General features: G+C 39.9%; 1 protein-coding gene across 3 annotated transcripts in view; it reads left to right on the forward strand.

The window, feature by feature from the left end:
- Positions 1–16727, forward strand: part of FER (FER tyrosine kinase) — a 184529-nt gene that overhangs the window by 1062 nt on the left and 166740 nt on the right. For 2 of the 3 annotated variants that reach the window (XM_032205776.1, XM_032205777.1), the window contains exons 2-3: positions 9530–9637; positions 14176–14433. In XM_032205776.1, the coding sequence (XP_032061667.1) occupies positions 14227–14433 (207 nt within the window). In that variant the 5' untranslated portion in view covers positions 9530–9637; positions 14176–14226. Of the gene's footprint in view, positions 1–8542; positions 8552–9529; positions 9638–14175; positions 14434–16727 lie in introns of all 3 variants that reach the window. The other variant, XM_032205778.1, reaches the window with a different exon arrangement.

Genomic DNA, 16727 nt, shown 5'->3' on the forward strand with positions numbered 1-16727 from the left:
CATAATGCTTATTCCAAAGAGGGTGGCATTTAGGTTTTCATCCTCAATTTGTGAATCTCTTAATTTCGGTACTTGGTTTGTCAGCTTTGCTGCTTTTCTCCAGCTCTGTTTATGCACGACTTTTTGCTTTAGAAAAAACAGAAAATCTTATTCCATACATTAACAGCATATTGAAACATACATGGCTCGTCATCATATTTACAGCGTTTGCTGTTTGAGCTGAGAATGGCAGTAGGAAGTCATTCTCCTCTGCACAATACAGACCGGACTGGGATGAGTATTAAGAATGTTACTTTTATGAGTATTTAATAAAGGCAGGAATACTTTTATTAAATGTTTGGTGCTGTAATACCCAGATGGTAGTGGTTCAGCTGCTGGTGGTGTTAGCTGATGAGTAAATGACAGGATTTACCCATGGTGAACCTTTGAAAATATTAGAGTATGGTCTCAACATAAACCTGCTAAGTCTTTGAATACCTAAAGCTAGTCTTGCTGTGCAATTTTATATGTTTATTTATTTATTTACTATTATTTATTTTATAATGTAGATAGTGTAGTATATTGCCACCGAGTCTATTAAAATACAGTTTTGGTGTATATTTTTTTCTTTTATTTTTGTTTTCCCAAGGAGTGTCAGACTTCCTAGTAATGCGTTCTGCTTTGAAATGTTTGAGTAGTGCAAGAGAGTGCCCTGCAGTACCTGTGTCACAAGCAAGTTTCAGAAGTTCCAGATAAAGGGAGCGGTGAAATAAGGTGGCAAAGTTTTAAAAATGTGACAGCTTGGATAATTATACCAAACACAGTGAATAAAGGTATTTAAAACCCAGTGTCCTATCCCTTCAGCAGACTGTTGTGGGAAATGCGTTTGTAGCCAATTTTAAGGAAAGTCACTCAGCTTTGGAGCTCCCTACTACTAATGAGAATATACAAAGTGTGGAAGCAAGAGAACACACACTTGCTTTTTTTTTTTTGTCGTTGTATTTCTTGTATGTTGAGACTGCGAACGGTGTGTTTTCTACGAAGAAGAATCTTTTCCACCGTTTCTGTAATGTGTTTGTTTATCAGTTCAGAAGATGTGATAACTCAAGTTCAGCAGATAAAAGGAAGTGCTCGATTTGCCAAATACACAGAAACATTGACAGTTGGAATGTGCAACAAGAAAGCAAAGAATTATAAAGAGTTAAAAGGGCCTTAACAAAGATGCAGAAAGGCCTTTTAATATCCGGATCTGCCTTTTGGACTAGGTCAGTGTTGAAACTGGAGTGGGAAATCCCCCATCAGTGAAAGTGTTCGGTAAATCTGAAGCTGCTGGATTAACAAATTTAGTTGGCATCCAGATAATATAATTTATCCAAATTATTATTATTATTATTATTATGATTATTGTTAATGTGAGGAGGTAATTATTCGGGTCAAAAATCTCAGCTTTATTCGATCCTCACCTTCCTCTTGGTTCTGCATGCATCTTAACTTTGCTTTGGTTTGTGTTCTGGAAGCAGCTGGTACCCCCTGAGAGGAAACCTGCCCACGGCTGGTGGGATTGTTGCTGCAGGCTCTGCTCCATGCAGTACGGGTGCACACTGCAGCAGACTCGTGTCCCGTCCACAGCAGTCTTCCAGAAGTATCCCTGTGTGCATGTGTCCTCCAGCGTAAGGCTTCCTGTTTACACACAGCCCGTGGTGTCGTGCTGATGGGCTGTGAGTGGCCGATCTCCTGTGTCCCAGTGCTCCCTCAGAGTCCCTCCGGGAGAGAGATGTGAGCAGGCTGAAGGCGAGAGAACGTCTTTATCAGTTGATCTGGGTTGTGTCTGCAGCATGGTCCATGCAGGCGTTACAGATTCAGCTATTTCCAAAGCGGAGGTGAAGCAGATGGTTGCTAACATTCATCTTTACAGCAGGCTGGCTCATGTCCTGCTACGTAGTTTTTCTCGGATGAAGTTGGGATTTCAGTTTTGAAGATGCAGTTACTCAAGTTCCCCTGGAGTGTCCCAGAGTAGAGGAAGGCAAGAATTTGGGAGGAATTTAAATAACTTGCATACAGCGCAGACATTCCTATCTCCACACTTTTTTTTTTTTTTTTTTTTCTTCTGAAAATCTCCATGAATGGTGCTATGTCCTGAAGAACACTGGCCTCATAAATGAAAAAATAGCTGCTTGGTATCATTTCTGATAAGAATACTTTCGAGATGCAGAGTGACAGACTGGAGTAACAAAAACATAGAACCAAACCAGGCTCAGTTACTCCAAATCTTGTGTATGCAGATCTATTTCCATGTGAAGAGTTCATTTTTTTTTTTTTTTGCCTTTTTCCTCCTGTGCACTTCAGCATTATTTTTCTAGAGACTTAGGAGGTTAAACATCCACAACTTGTTGCTATTTAACATCCATTAATTACAGCTCGGCTCATTTATACATTTTTCAAATGAGAGTAATACTTTCAGAAGGAACATGGTTTATAACTGGGAAGTCTGATGATATCCAAACAAAACTGACTGGTCTGAAAAGATAGGACGGGCTTTTTCATGTATCTGGAGGAGTTGTATTTGTTATGTATTTGTTGATGGCATATATTAAATTTTTTACAGATCTGAATTTGCAGTGCAATAGCATTGAGAAGTTTTGGGTGCCTGGTTCAATCATCTGTCTTTTGGGTGACTGCCTCTGTAGTGAGAATAACTTTTTCCTATCTAAAAGGAAGAGAGGTCAGGGTGAACATATTTTAGGATGTGGAACATGTGAGGGAAAAGCCATCAGATGAGGCACAGCAAATAAAAACTTGGGGCAACACCTTTAACTCCAGCACTCTCTGTTTTATTTCCTGCAGTGTACCTGTCTGGAGTGTCAGCTGTCAGGAGGGAACTGATGTTCCTTGTGGGCTGGCTTTCTGTGCAGAATACCACGGGATTGAGCTACTTTAAATGTGATATAACGGTGCTAAGGAAATAAGTGACCTCAAGAAGACTGAGCGAACTATGAATTAACTAGGCAGAGAGTTTAATGAACCAGACGGATGTAATTAGTTTAATGAAGGAGGAAAGAAGCAGCAACAACCTGATCTTTTTTATTTTATTTTTTTAAAAGAGTGACAAATACTTGGAACTAGACTGTTTTTCTCCTGAGGAGACCAGTACTGCCATGTATTACAGACTAATGGTAATATTTAAAACAATTTAATCCAATTGTTTTGGCTGCAGGGAGAAATTCTGGATGATGTTGGGCCATAGGAAAAAATAATGCACTTGGGGCATAACAACCCCCTGCAGTGGTACAGGCTTGGGCAAGAGCATCTGGAAAGTTGCCCAGCAGAAAAGGACCTGGGGGTGCTGGCCGAAAGCCAGCTGAACACGAGCCAGCTGTGTGTCCAGGTAGCCAAGAAGGCCAATGGCATCCTGGCCTACATCACAAATTGTGTGGCCAGTGGGACTAAGGAAGGGTTTAGTCCCCTGTACACAGCGCTGCTGAGACTGCACCTCAAGTGCTGTGTTCAGTTTTGGGCCCCTCACTACAAGAAGCACGTCGAGGTGCTGGAGGGCGTGTAGAGGAGACCTACAAAGCTGGTGAAGGGACTAGAGAACGAGATGCATGAGGAACAGCTGAGGGAACCGGGGTTGCTTAGTCTGGAGAAGAGGAGGCTGAGGGGAGGTGACCCCGTTGCTCTCTACAGCTGCCTGAAAGGAGGTTGCAGCACGGAGGGAGCTGGTCTCCTCTCAGGTGACAGGAGGTAGGACACGGGGCAGCAACACTCTGAAGTTGCAGCAGGGGAGGTTTAGATTGGACATGAGGAAGTATTTCTTCACAGTGGGTGGTGGGTCAAACACGGGAAAGGGCTGGTCAGGGGGGTGGTGGAGCCCTCATTCCCAGAGGTATTTAAGAGATGTATGGATGTGACATTAGGGGACTGGGTTTAGTGATGGGACTCAGTAGGTCAGGTTGGTGGTTGGGCTTGATTGTAAAGGTATTTTACAACCTAGATGACTCTGTAATTCTATGCTTCTAGCTAAATGAATATCAAGAAATGAAATGTTACCTGCAACTCCCTTCCAGCTAATGAAGATGACATCCCAATAGCATGAAAGAAATAAGTGAAGGAATACGTAACTGCGTAGACCAAACCATTAATAAACAGCTATGTTTAATTCTAATGTTGACTCATGCTGCCACTTTCCTAGCAATTGTTTCCACGTTCACTACTCATTAACGACAAGTGTCTTGAAAATGTAATACTTTAACTTGTCTTTTGTTGTTCTAGCTTGTTCAGAAAATTATTTTTATACAGTATATACAATTTAGAATAAGTGTGAGTCACTAACTAACATTTTCATGGTTTTTAGTTTGGGGCCAATTATTTGTAATTTCAGCATTTTAAGTTTCTTAAGTTTCTCTGTAAAACAATTCCATCCTTTAAAAGATGGAAGTGTTATAACCTTAGAGCAGTAAGAGTACTTCAGAAGACTCCGAAAGACATGAGAAGTTAATAATAAAAATAAAAGACAATTGAATTAGTTATTTTTAGCCTGGTACTTCTCTGTTACCTGTCAGACCACGCCAGGCAGTGCTGTGGTTCATGATGTTAATATATCCATGTGAAGATAGGAGATTTGGGTTGGTGTTTTTCTGTGCCGGTGTTCAAATCTCTTTCCTGCTAGAGCGGAATTAATTTTTGACTGTGTAGGATATGTCCCATGTGCAGGATGTATGTGAGGCTGTGTATGCACACAGAAAGGGCTGAGAGAGCCTCGTCCTTAGTTTGGGTTAATACGGTTAGAAAAATGTGACAGCTTTAATTAAGCACTTTGTTCTTCCAGCCTGTGAAATATGTGAGAATAAGAGTCTGTACTGAGGGACTAAAATTGCTCCTCAAAAGCTATGGAAACTCCGTATTGCAATTTTAGGTAAAAACATGAGGTAGCTGTGGTCAAAGGAAGACCACAGGAACAGATTGTAGAAGGAAAAGTGTTGTAGCATGCTAGAATTTGTACGAGGGTTGGAGATGTTTGACTTGCTCGTGGTGCCTGCCAAGGTAGAACCACCCTTATCAGCCTCATCCTGCTCAGTCTGTTTCTGTTACCATCTAGCATGGAGGTCGTCGTTGCAGCGCTGCAGAATTGCGAGTGCAGCGCAAGTCCTTCGCTCGGGTCCTCTCTGCTGAAGCTGTGCTTTTCTTTGTTGTTCTTGCAGCCTGGAGCTTCTTGCAAAGGAAGTTTAATTCCTGGAAAAACACAGGAAGAAGCCTTCCTTTACTCGTAAGCTTGTAGAAGGCAGCAAGAAACTAGATACAAATCCTCTTTGTGAATGATGTGTGGGGTCAGCACCTTGTTTTGTAGGTGGCGCTGCCTTTTCCAGAGTTAACAGGAGCACCACGCCGAGTCCTGAGGAACAGTGGCAAGGCACGACGTGTGGCAGCCAGCCAAGCCCTGCTCTTCCTAACCTGTAGCTGCCTTCACCTTGTACTCGTCTGCCTGCTGAAATTTGGTCTGAAGCATCTTTTTGGTCTCAGATGTTCAGGTTGCAAAGGAGAGGTGGAAAGTATCTTTGCTTCTCTACTCCATGGTCACAGAGAAGGGGAGATAAGTTTTGATTGATGATAAACTTTTTCCCGTGCTAAGAGCAAGGGAATGCTAAATCAGAGAAGACAGAGGCCTCACAAAAATATTTTCTGCCATGGGTAAGTGTCTTTGGTGGTAGGGGAAAGAATTAGATGGTGTTCGATAAGCGTTTGAAGATTGTTAGTAGCTTTCTTCCATCACATCTATTATTGCTGTTTGCATGTTGGAAAAGAATTCCCTCGGGCAAATGAATACTGCATGTGCAAAAAAGGGTGTTTTACAGCTGTAATCAGAGAGGGTCCAGGATCTTCTTTCTGGGCCTTTACCTGGTTTATTTTTAACTTTTTGTTTTTTTGTGTCATTGAAAAGTGTAAATCCCGAATGGAGCCTGCTGCTTCTTATTTCCATGTTCTTTCAATAAGATCAGAGCTGGAAGAGCTGGTAGGGCAAACCATGGTTTCCGTACATCCGCAGGACAGTGTGAGTGTCCTCAGTGTGTGAGGTTGGCTGTACGCAATTGAGTGAAATGTATCTAGCTTGGTGCTTGCTGCTGTTAGATAAGGAGGGACTGTTGCCACAGATGTAGAGTAATTGTTCCTCTGACCTATCTGTCCTGCTTCTGCATTTTAGAGATGTCTTGAGATAGAAGTTGTGTGTTCAGGAGATTTCTTTTTTCATGATTTTTTAAAAATAAATTTTGATTGTGTCTGTTTCTTGGTCTCAAAAATGTCTTCAGGCATTAAATACTCGCATTTAATTATTTACTAGGCGAAGAAGTATTTAAGAGCAACTTTTTAAAGTTTCATTTGATGTTCCCATGTTCTTCTGGGAAACACTTCAGACATACGACGTGTCATGCCAGTTTGTGCTATCGTGTTTTTTTAACTTTGATCAGACACCTCATAGTTAATCTGTTTCGTGAGCTAAAAACTTCTCTTGACTTCCTTTGTGCAGAAGCTGCTCCGTACTCTGATCAGTGTTGCCTGTATTTTCTAATGCCTGATGTTCTTCATGAGACAGAGTAATTAGGAAATACAGGAACACCATGAACGTATCAGCAAAATAGGGATATACTCTCTGGTGTTCTCTAACCTTTGTTAAAAAATAAAACAAAAAAAAATCTGACAATCTGGATCATCTAACCTGATCACTTCAGAGCACTGGACGAACGTTTCTGAAGATGTGTGCTCAGAGGTGCCCCGACCTTTTTCCCTTGTGGTGTTAAGCTCTCTCCCAGGGAGCTCCCTCCCAGTGTGTTCCCTTGCATTTACTGACATGCGGTTTCACCTGCTGTCTGACATGCCCGTTGCTCAGCATCCCGGGGTTCCTCTGCAGCTTTCTGTAGTAAAGCATCTGTTACAACTGCAGATGGTGTTGTACCACGTGCAGGTTTAACCAGAGATGTTGTGTGTAATGGTAGATACGCAGGTGACCGGCCTGAACAGCTGCATGAGTCCTGGCTCAGATTCTGCTGATGCTTCTGGCTTCCTCCCCTGTGGAGCCGTGTTTTGGAAACCTCGAGCTCCACTTCTGTAACAGCTTCTGTGAGACACCCAGCTGAAACCTGTAAGAACCCTTTTCTTTGCTCCACGTCCAACGCCTTCGTGCACCAGCTGCTCATTTCCCTCAAAGAACACCTCAAACTGGGAAGCGAGACTTTGTGCTACACTCATTTTTTTCACCCTATCCCAACTTACAGGTTCTTTAGCATGATTGTAACACAGTGCCTGGTGTGGTAGTCAGACTTTGTTGTACTTTTCCTGATTGCCTTGGTAAGCTCTGAAAAAAAAATCATTAATAAAAATGGTGTATTTTCTACTCTTCATTCCTTTCTACTGTAGTAGTCAGCAGTTACTTTAAGACTAAGTTTTTGTAGAATCTATAGTTTGGTTATTTCCATACTTGATGCTTTAATGCTTCTACAGAATGGTATCTGTCTCTGGTGAATTCTTAAAATTTGTTATTTTTAAATGCTCCTCTGTTGCTTCATTTGGAGAAAGTGCTTGTATATCCCCAGTTTAAAGAGGATCTGGCTTGGTATTGGTTTTAACTGCCTCTGCAATAATTTTAGAAAATGAGAGTTCATCTAGGTTTTCTTCTCTATCCTTATTTTCTTTCAATTCCTTCTTTTGCATCTTTGTTATCTAGTGGTTTGTTGCATTGAGGAAGCAAGCTGCAACTTTTAGGTTCTGCTCTGTTTGAGCCCAGAAATGGCAAACACAACTTTGTTCTAAAAAGTTCCCGTGCTGTCGTACAGCGAGCTCTATGGTTAGTTTACTGACCAAAGCTTTTTATGTTTCCCTGTACTAGTTGGCATTTCCCAATCAATTAGATGAGCATTGGAAAGATAATAGTAACTGGAATTATTGGGGGGGAGGGGGTGAGGGTGTGTGTGTGGGGGAGCCAGTTTGTTGTGTTTTATTTTTATATTGGCAGACAAAAAATCTCCATTCTACCATAGGTGTAATTTTTTTTATTATTATTATTTTTTTATTATAACAAGGTGTGCTTTTTGCCTGTGTACAGAGAACGGAAGATACAGCTTGTCCGTGTTTCAGTGCCTCTAGTCTGTTGTTTCATTTAGTAAGTGGAATTTTCAGAAAAGGTCATTTTACCACGTGCAGCTCTTGTACAGGTTGACTGCTTAAAATTTGAATGTCTTCAAGTGTTGGGGGTAGCACACATTTTACTTTCATGTGTCCTGTTTGAAAGCAGAAAAAAAAAAAAAGTTTTTCTGTCCAGTGGCACTCTGACATTTCTAACTGGTTTGTGTCTGTGATGGGAGGAGTGGAGCCAAATGTTGCTATTTCATCTTTGGCTTTTGGTGGTAGTTCTTTCCTGGTGGAGACTTGCTTAGGTAGTTGAATTTTGGGCTTTGCAATTTTTCACTAATGTTTGCATATGTGTTACTAAAAATGTTTTGAATTCTGTATGATTCTGGTTTGGTCTGTTTTTTCCTCCTTTGTATCTGCTTGCATGGCTGCTGTCTCCTTGCAGTGAGTGAATGTAAGCATCACTTACAGTCTTTGCTATTTTTGGTCATAGAGAGAGAAAGCTTCATATTTATGTTAAGCAGGACTTTGTTTCTAGAATGTCACTAAGTAACCAGAAAGGAATACTAGATAATGCCTGTTTGAATGTGAACTAAAACTACCCTTTGTAAGGCTTAAAAAAATGTGTATGTCCATTATTAATGCTTTGTTTTACACTTAAAAAATAATCTGCAAAATAGTTGGAGAATTTTAGCTTTACGCAGGGTGTTTGTCTTTCGGTTTCTTTTGTCTTTTTTTTTTTTTTAACATATTTAAAGCTGTAAATATGTTAAATCAATATCGAATGTCTTGTCTAAAGCTTTTAAAACCTCAAAATTCAACCTTTGCCTAGATTGCAGTCCAGAGTTGCAGGTTGAAGTTGGAGTGCTGTAGTCTTTATAGCTCTATGACCTCTTGCTGTTATATGTATTGCAGTAATTAGAGCTATATAATAAATGTTCTTTATCTTGTTTGGTGCCTTTCTCGTGTTGCTACTTGTTTTCTTATAGACCAGTGTAAATACTGCTATGAAGTTTGTCTTTCATGTAATGAATTCTGTTTTCCCATGCTTTTGTTTTCTTTATTAATGGATTTTCTTCTAGTTTTATCCAGGGCAAATTTCAGAAATAAATGTATTTATTTAGTTTTCCAAAATAAAAAGAACATCAAAAGAAATTTCTAAGAACTTTTTTTTTTGTAAATATAAAATTGTCAGTTACATGAGTATAGAAAAACTACACACGTGATTTTGAGACATTAAATAAAGTGATAGCAAACCACTACTTGCAGTCATTTGAGAATTTCTTTTTGTTTTCCTCAACTGTTTTTTTTTAAATATATTTTCAAGTTAGAAAATGAAAATGTGAAGCAATTTATCTAAATTTATTTTATGCAATATATTTTACAATGCTGAAATAAAAAATGCATTTTTTTGTTTGTTTTTCTTTCACAGAACTCCCGGAAAGTGAAAGTATATTCCTGAAAGTGAAAATCAGAAGAAGTAGCTGCTGAGTTATAGAGAAGTAGTACTAAGGATCGTTTGTTGGGGATACTTTTTAAGGTAGGTGAGCTATGCTTTGCTGAAATGTAATCCTAAAAATAAGCTGCTTATTTTGCCTTGGGTAGAATAATATTTCAGACCAATTTTGAAATGATCAGGCTACGTTTATGCTTCTGCTTTGGATGTTTATTGGTGACAGTGGCTGTATGGGAGCATTAGTTCATCTCTTGACTCTGTTCCATGCATTTAGCATCAAATGCATGCGAAGATAGTATTCTGGTTAAGTGGGAAGTGTAAACAAATGTTGGGTAAAGCACATATTTTATGTTTTGTGATGATGTATGTTCTGCGAGTAGATTGTACACTAGGAGAAATTCAATGTTATAATCTTTATTTAGGGTGTGGAGGGAGGGCTGAGTGATTTATTTCCTAGTTCTGATGGAAAATAACTACTGTAAGCCTGAGGTTCAGAAATGGAGGTGGACTATGTAACAAATCGATCATCTCATGAAGTTGCTTTATCAGTATGGAAACTTTGAATTTGAGTATTTGTTTCTCCTGAAACAAAGCCCTCATCTCTTTTTTTTTTTTTTCAGTATTTTTAATGTTTCTAGAAAAGGCCTTTGAGATAATCTTGCTAAACAATTTGGAGTCCACATACACTTAGGAGCTGATAGCTGGTCAAGAGTGACCCATTGCATATTCCTTCTTCTGGAGGGGTCAGATGTGTGCTGTGCTTCCTTGCTCTGAATTTAGCTGGGGGTCTGATGTGTTTGTTTTGTGGCTTATCAGTTTCCTGCCTATTGTGGCCTTGAAAGTTCATCATCATTCATACTGTAAAACCACAAGAACAGCATATATATATATAACAGTATTTCCCAGGATGCCCTCACACCCCTAACAACTTGTGTCTTCTCTAATATATTGCTGTGGTCAGCCTCTTCTCACAGATAACCAGTGATAGGACTAGAGGGAATGGCCTCAGGTTGTGCCAGGGGAGGTTCAGGTTGGCAATGAGGAGATATTTCTTCTTAGAAAGAGCAGTCAGGCACTGGGACAGGCTGCCCAGGGAGGTGGTGGAGTCACCGTCCCTGGGGGTGTTCGAGGAAAGGTTGGACCTGGTGGTTATGGACATGGTTTAGTGGGTGACATTGGTGGTAGGGGGATGGTTGGACCAGATGATCTTGGAGGGCTTTTCCAACCCTAATGATTCTGTGATTCTATGAAATACACAGAAGAATGTGATTGCTAATTGTAGAGTAACGATACTGCATACATCTTGTTTGATGGATGATGTGGATTCCCTCCTTGTTTGCTTTTGGTCATTGTCAGGCAGATGGTACCTCTGATCTGACTCACTGTGTCCATTCCTGTCCATTCCTCTGTTGGGGGTAGATTGTAATCTTTAAGTGCAGAGTGGCTGCGAAAACCACTTTCTTCAGTTCTGGAATCCAGGAAGACTACTAACGCCAGAGTATCGTCTTTATTTGCTGAGCGGAGTGATGCAGTACTGAAGAATTAAGTGGCTGTCATAGAAGTTTTCGACTGTGAGTCTGACAAATTTTAACATCGTTGTTTTAGAACCTGACCACATTACTGTGGTGGTGGCTGAGACAAGTCACAAGCTGTCTTCGGTAAATGCAGTAAAATTTAGAGCTGTTCAAGGAGTGGTTGCTCATCTTGCATTTTTAAATGTGCATGGAGGGCTTCGTACCTCTCAATGATTAGTTTTTTTTATGAATTGTGATAAAAAAGAGAATGTCTAGTTTCCTTGGAATTGGCTCTGGCATGTATTATAACTACTAAAACTTACCAAATGTTGATTGGCTAATTTCTATATCCACTAATTTTAGAGGTATGTACGTAGACCATCTCAAAATGCTCAGCATTGGAGGAGGAGGAAGTACCTTTGTGTGTCACGCTCCCTGCATCTCCTACTGGTTCCACAGTAACTTTTTCCTGAATTTACTTTTTTCATTTCACTACTCAGTTTTGCCTCTAGTCAGTGCTTGCAGAGTCGGGGTTAGATCTCGTAGTAGGCTAAGTAGGTTAGATCTCGGATACTTGCTCACAACTTCTTTGCTTCCATAATATTGGAGTGCCTGAGATTAGCTGAATTTTTTGATGGGACACCTTCTAAATTTTCAAGGAAGAGGCGTGGAGGCTGAGCTGAGAATCATGGGCTCTGAAACTTTGCCCTTGCTCATCTTACCAAATCAGAATTTTATCACCTTTGTAAAACAAACTTTTCCTGTGGTGCATCTATTGTGGTGAAGGGAATAACTGAAACCGAAGATCAGCATCCAGTATACATACAGGTTTTGTCTATATATTCAGGCATCTACTAGAGTAGTCTGAAAAAATCAAATTATTACTTAGTGAAGGGTGAATTAGCAGGCTGCAGTGAAATGTTAGCAGATCATCTGTTCTGTTCAGTTTTGTGATCTTCTGGCTCCATAGTGAGTCACTAGAAGCAGACTGAAATATCATATGCTGAGAATATGTTACCCTTCCCTTGCCCTCCTGCCTTTTATAGCACACGACTTCAACTTGAGATTCAGTTCCCATCTTTTCTGAATGGGATGTAAGAAAATAGAGCTACAGCTTTTCACGTTGATAATGTGCTAGGAGATTTAGTGCATGTGCTAAAATATGCTAGGAGAAAAATGAGGTTGGTCACAGCAGTGGAGGTCGGTCTAAAGAGTGTTGAGAAATCACAGAGGGAAGCACAAGTCGTCAGTAAGTAGATGCTGTAAGATCTTTTCTTTCACTTATCTTACTAAATTATCAGTGTTTTTGTAAGACTACTCTTAAACTTTAACTGTGCAAATATTAATGCAATTAATAAAGCATAGTTCATCCTTCATAAATAAACCAGTATAAATAATGCAGGATTGCTGTTTGCCTGAGCTCCTAGCCATCAGGCAGCATTCTGGCTGAAGTGCGTGGCTTCAAAGTTACGAGCATATGGAGGCTTTTGATAGCTTTAAGGTTGCTCTCATAACCTTCACGTGCCTGTATTGTCTACATGCATAATAACACAATGCTGCTCATCATTTCTTCATGGGATTTTTGTTTCATTATGTAGCATTGTACCATGGCTTGTACCCTGGTACCTGCATGCATTTCTATGCATAGTGGATGAGGATTTTTTTCTGTAATTTACTGGAAGGGCAGGGAACTGCAGAAAGAGAGGAATGGTTTTGGGAGTCGGGCTACCTTGGAGATTGTTGTAGGAGATTGTTGACTTGTAAAATTTTCTGAAACTTTTAGGTAACTGAGATCAATAACATCTTTGTTCTAGATGTTCAGTATGCTGAAATGATAGGCACCCTGAAAGGTCTGTCTTTGAGCTTTGTGAATACCAGGGTTAGTGAGGATAATGTCAACAGTAGTTTCTGTGTCTCGGGTCTCTCTGTATTAGTCCTGCTTCAGCTCTTGGGCTGCTAAGAAGATGACGCTATTAATGTTTGTAAAACACTGATAATCTAAGTGGCAGTTTAAAGCCTATGAAGAAATGAGTACCTCTGTGTTCAGAAGAACTATGGCTTAGCTGGAGTGCAGGAACTGGTGAGTAGGTAATGCAAAGGCAGTGTGAGTACAGTAGTCTAGAGCTGTAATTGCAGTTCATGTAAGTTTATCTTACCATTTTTTAAGCTGATCAGTGTGGAAACAGTTTTTTGGTATATGCACAGAAAACAGGGTTTGGCCCACGTTACAAAACTGTATACAAGTCTGTGGAAATAAATGTGGTTTCAGATGTGGCCGTGTGTATCATGTTTTACAGCTAGCTCAGATATGTGTCTTTGACCTGCAGCTGTGTTACAGGGCTTTATAATGTGGCACTTCTTAATCAGATTATCTAGTGATGATATCAAATAATGATTTCATATTGTGTAATGAGACTGGACTGCTTTAGGGGAAGAATGTGAGAAATAAAGAACTCTACCCTAATATGTTTCTTCCAGGAACAGTGGAAGGTTGCACAGGAACCTGGTTTGGGATATTTTCCGACTTTTGGGAGGTTGACTCTGCAACTCTAGTACCTGTTAATGCAATGTTTAGGACGAAACTAGCAGTAATTTTCTAGCTATCCATTTACTTTAGATGCAGTGCCTGAGAACCGATGGTTCATTTGGAGGTTTTTATGTCCTTAGGACGGTATTCACTAGAATCAAGTATTCTGGGTCACCAGGAGTGAAGCAGTGTAATGGCAGTTCTTGTCTGGAGATAGCGTCACGTATATTTATTTGATTAAATACGTGTGTTGTTTAGTGTCTCTTAGGTGCATCAGTGTGTTCCCTCATAACTCCCCTTTCAGCTACGGAGGTGCCATTGTGCTGCTGTTTTACAGGTGGGAAACTGGAGGTCACAAACTGAAGTGACGCTGGCAGCTCAAAGCGACAGCGAGGACATCGGATCTCTTTCAGTTCAGCTTGGCGTTTGAAATGCTTCTCTGACCTTTCTGTTTGTGTCAACGCGGTGTTAGGTAGTCCTGTGGCTAAGTTATTTCAGCATTTAGACGTTAAGAGTTGCTCTTTGTAATGTTTAAAAGGTTTTCTTCTGTTTGGATCTCATGAACCTTGTTTTACTTACAGATGTGGTGAAGAGCCTATATTTTCACCCGTGCGGTATATAGTGCCTTAAAAATGGGGTTTGGAAGTGACCTGAAGTACTCTCATGATGCTTTATTAAAACTGCAAGACTGGGAACTACGACTGCTGGAAACGGTGAAGAAATTTATGGTCATGCGTGTAAAAAGTGATAAAGAGTATGCCTCTACTTTACAGAATCTCTGTAATCAAGTAGATAAAGAAAGCACTTGCCAGTTGGATTATATCAGCAACGTGTCCAAGGTAAGACTGAAGTATTTTGAATTAGTAATATCCTTACATTAAGGAAATAAGAGTTGAATAAGATAAGAAGCTGGATTTTGGTGTGTTTATTTTAGTTTGTGTTGGATTTGTGTTGATTCAGCTGCTTGAGAGTTAATGTTGCCCAAGTGTTTAAAATGAGCTCAGTGTCATGGAGCTGAACTCCAGTCTTACTTTGAGATTATTAACTAAGCTGGAATCTTGGATTCTGAAGTTTGGTATTTTAGGGCTTTGGGTTGAGGCTGCTAATTTGTTTAGTGTTTTGAAAATAGGGAATGTTGTAGTAAGCCTTTCTTTTGAGACAGTTAAATAGGAACTATTGTTTATGCTGTATAGAATTTGTGACAGAAATAGAAAAATACCAGGAAACCAAGGCAAAGCTTAGCATTCCGCCTGTTATTCACACCACAGTATGTGGTGTAAAAACAAAACGTTAATTCAGGATGTTCCTCATAATTGTGCAGTTATTTTGCATCCCATTTAAAATTACTGTGTTGACTTTTTATAAAGGTAAGGCTGTCCTTCCCGCAAACTGTTAATGGTCAGGTTTAGAGCAAGTACAGGGAGGGTACTGATGAAGCAAACTTCCCTGTTTCACCTGCTCATAAGCTTCACTTCTGACTTGGATTCCTTCCTGATGAGAGAAAACAATTCTCTTTTAGTGCCTTATTCAATATCTGTCCTTTCTGCTGCAGCAGTGGTTACACAGCCCCTTCAGTCTGGCATGAATCCTGATCTTCTACTCTGAAGGAAAATACAATTTTTGGGTCAAGTTAAATTTTAGACAAAGCAGTTTTTTATGCAGTGGGCTTATGGAATTGCTGCTTGAATGCCAGCTATGGCATTGCAGCAGGAACATCAGTGCTCCTTGTGCAGCAGTCTAGATTGATACTGGAGTACAGTGGCTGTGTGTGTGATGTGAAAGCTGCACTGAGACAGCTAGACTGCTTCAGCTGCCCCCAAAATAGCGCTGCACAGTGCGTATCTATAATTAGTCCTGTTGTTGTCCCCTGCCTCGCACAATAATACTTGCAATGTAAGTTGCGAGCTGCATTTGTTTTTCATCTGTGTGTCTGGGTGGTGTACTTGAAATGCTACTCACCTAGCTACGCTTCTTATACACAGTTGTGATGATTTTGGTAAATTAATGTTAAAGCATTTTTGTTAAACTAATAATGGCAGAAGTCAGGTATTTTCTTCAGACTTTCTACTGTCATATCCCACAGTTGTTTTTTTTTACAGAATTAATGGTATGCTTAGTCGTTCCTGCTATTACTGCCCCACTGGGATTGTTTTCATGTGCTTGCTAAGCTGTCCTGCAACTCTTCTGGGCAATGAAACAGTGGATTAGAGCTAGAACAGTAAAGAAGTACTGGCACCAGGGTCCTGAGCATTGTGACCCTTATACTTCAATTGGCCAGTTCAGCCTAGCCACTTGAGTGATTTTTAATTTTTTTTTTTTTTTTTCCCTATGAGAAATGAACTTTTAAAAGCTGAAGGTGTGTCTTAAGACATTTTCTTTATGTGTTGAACAGAGGCATCTGTGTCACGTTTTGAAGTCATTTTGGATGTTGGCACTTGAGTTATTTTTTCAGGATTATTTTTTGTTCCTTTTATTTTTTCTTTTAAGGAGGTGGTGTTTTTCTCTTAAGCCCCATCCCTGATCTCTGCATGTTTGCATAACAGCAAAAGTATTCATATACCACTGATAGGTCTTTTGTATGGGCTTGCCTTGAAATTGCACTGTCAGCTTGGATTTCAAGGTTATGTGGTGATACATTGTCACTGGTTTTGGCAGTTAAAATACCTGAATTATTGTTTGGTTATTTTACTCCCACTGTTCTAATACGCTTCGCTATTTCATGACACTTATTGTCTCTGACATTTTACAGAATCAAAATCTGACCCAGTTGTTATGGGGCATAAATCTACCGTCTTACGTCTCCTAAGATTTAAAAGTCTGTAACTATATATTTGATTCTGGGTATTCAAATGTGGTTTTGGAAATAAATTCTGAGCTCTCTAATCTTTTCTGCCTTTTTTTTTTTTTTTTTTTTTTTTTAAGCATGCAGTAAGAGCGAGCACTTTGAGGGAGCTGTTTGCGTAAATCTGTCCGGTGTTTTTTCCATGCAGAGGCAATAAACTTCCTGGAAGGCGTAGTGGCGGGAACCTCTAACGCCAGAAAAGCAGGGTTTTTTTAAGTGCTTCCCATAAGCTTTTTTGTGCGCGTATATGTCTAAAAAATACTGTTAAACCAAACAATATTATATTTTATT

The sequence above is a fragment of the Aythya fuligula genome, chromosome Z, assembly GCF_009819795.1.
Source record: "Aythya fuligula isolate bAytFul2 chromosome Z, bAytFul2.pri, whole genome shotgun sequence".
NCBI classification, from domain to species: Eukaryota; Metazoa; Chordata; class Aves; order Anseriformes; family Anatidae; genus Aythya; species Aythya fuligula.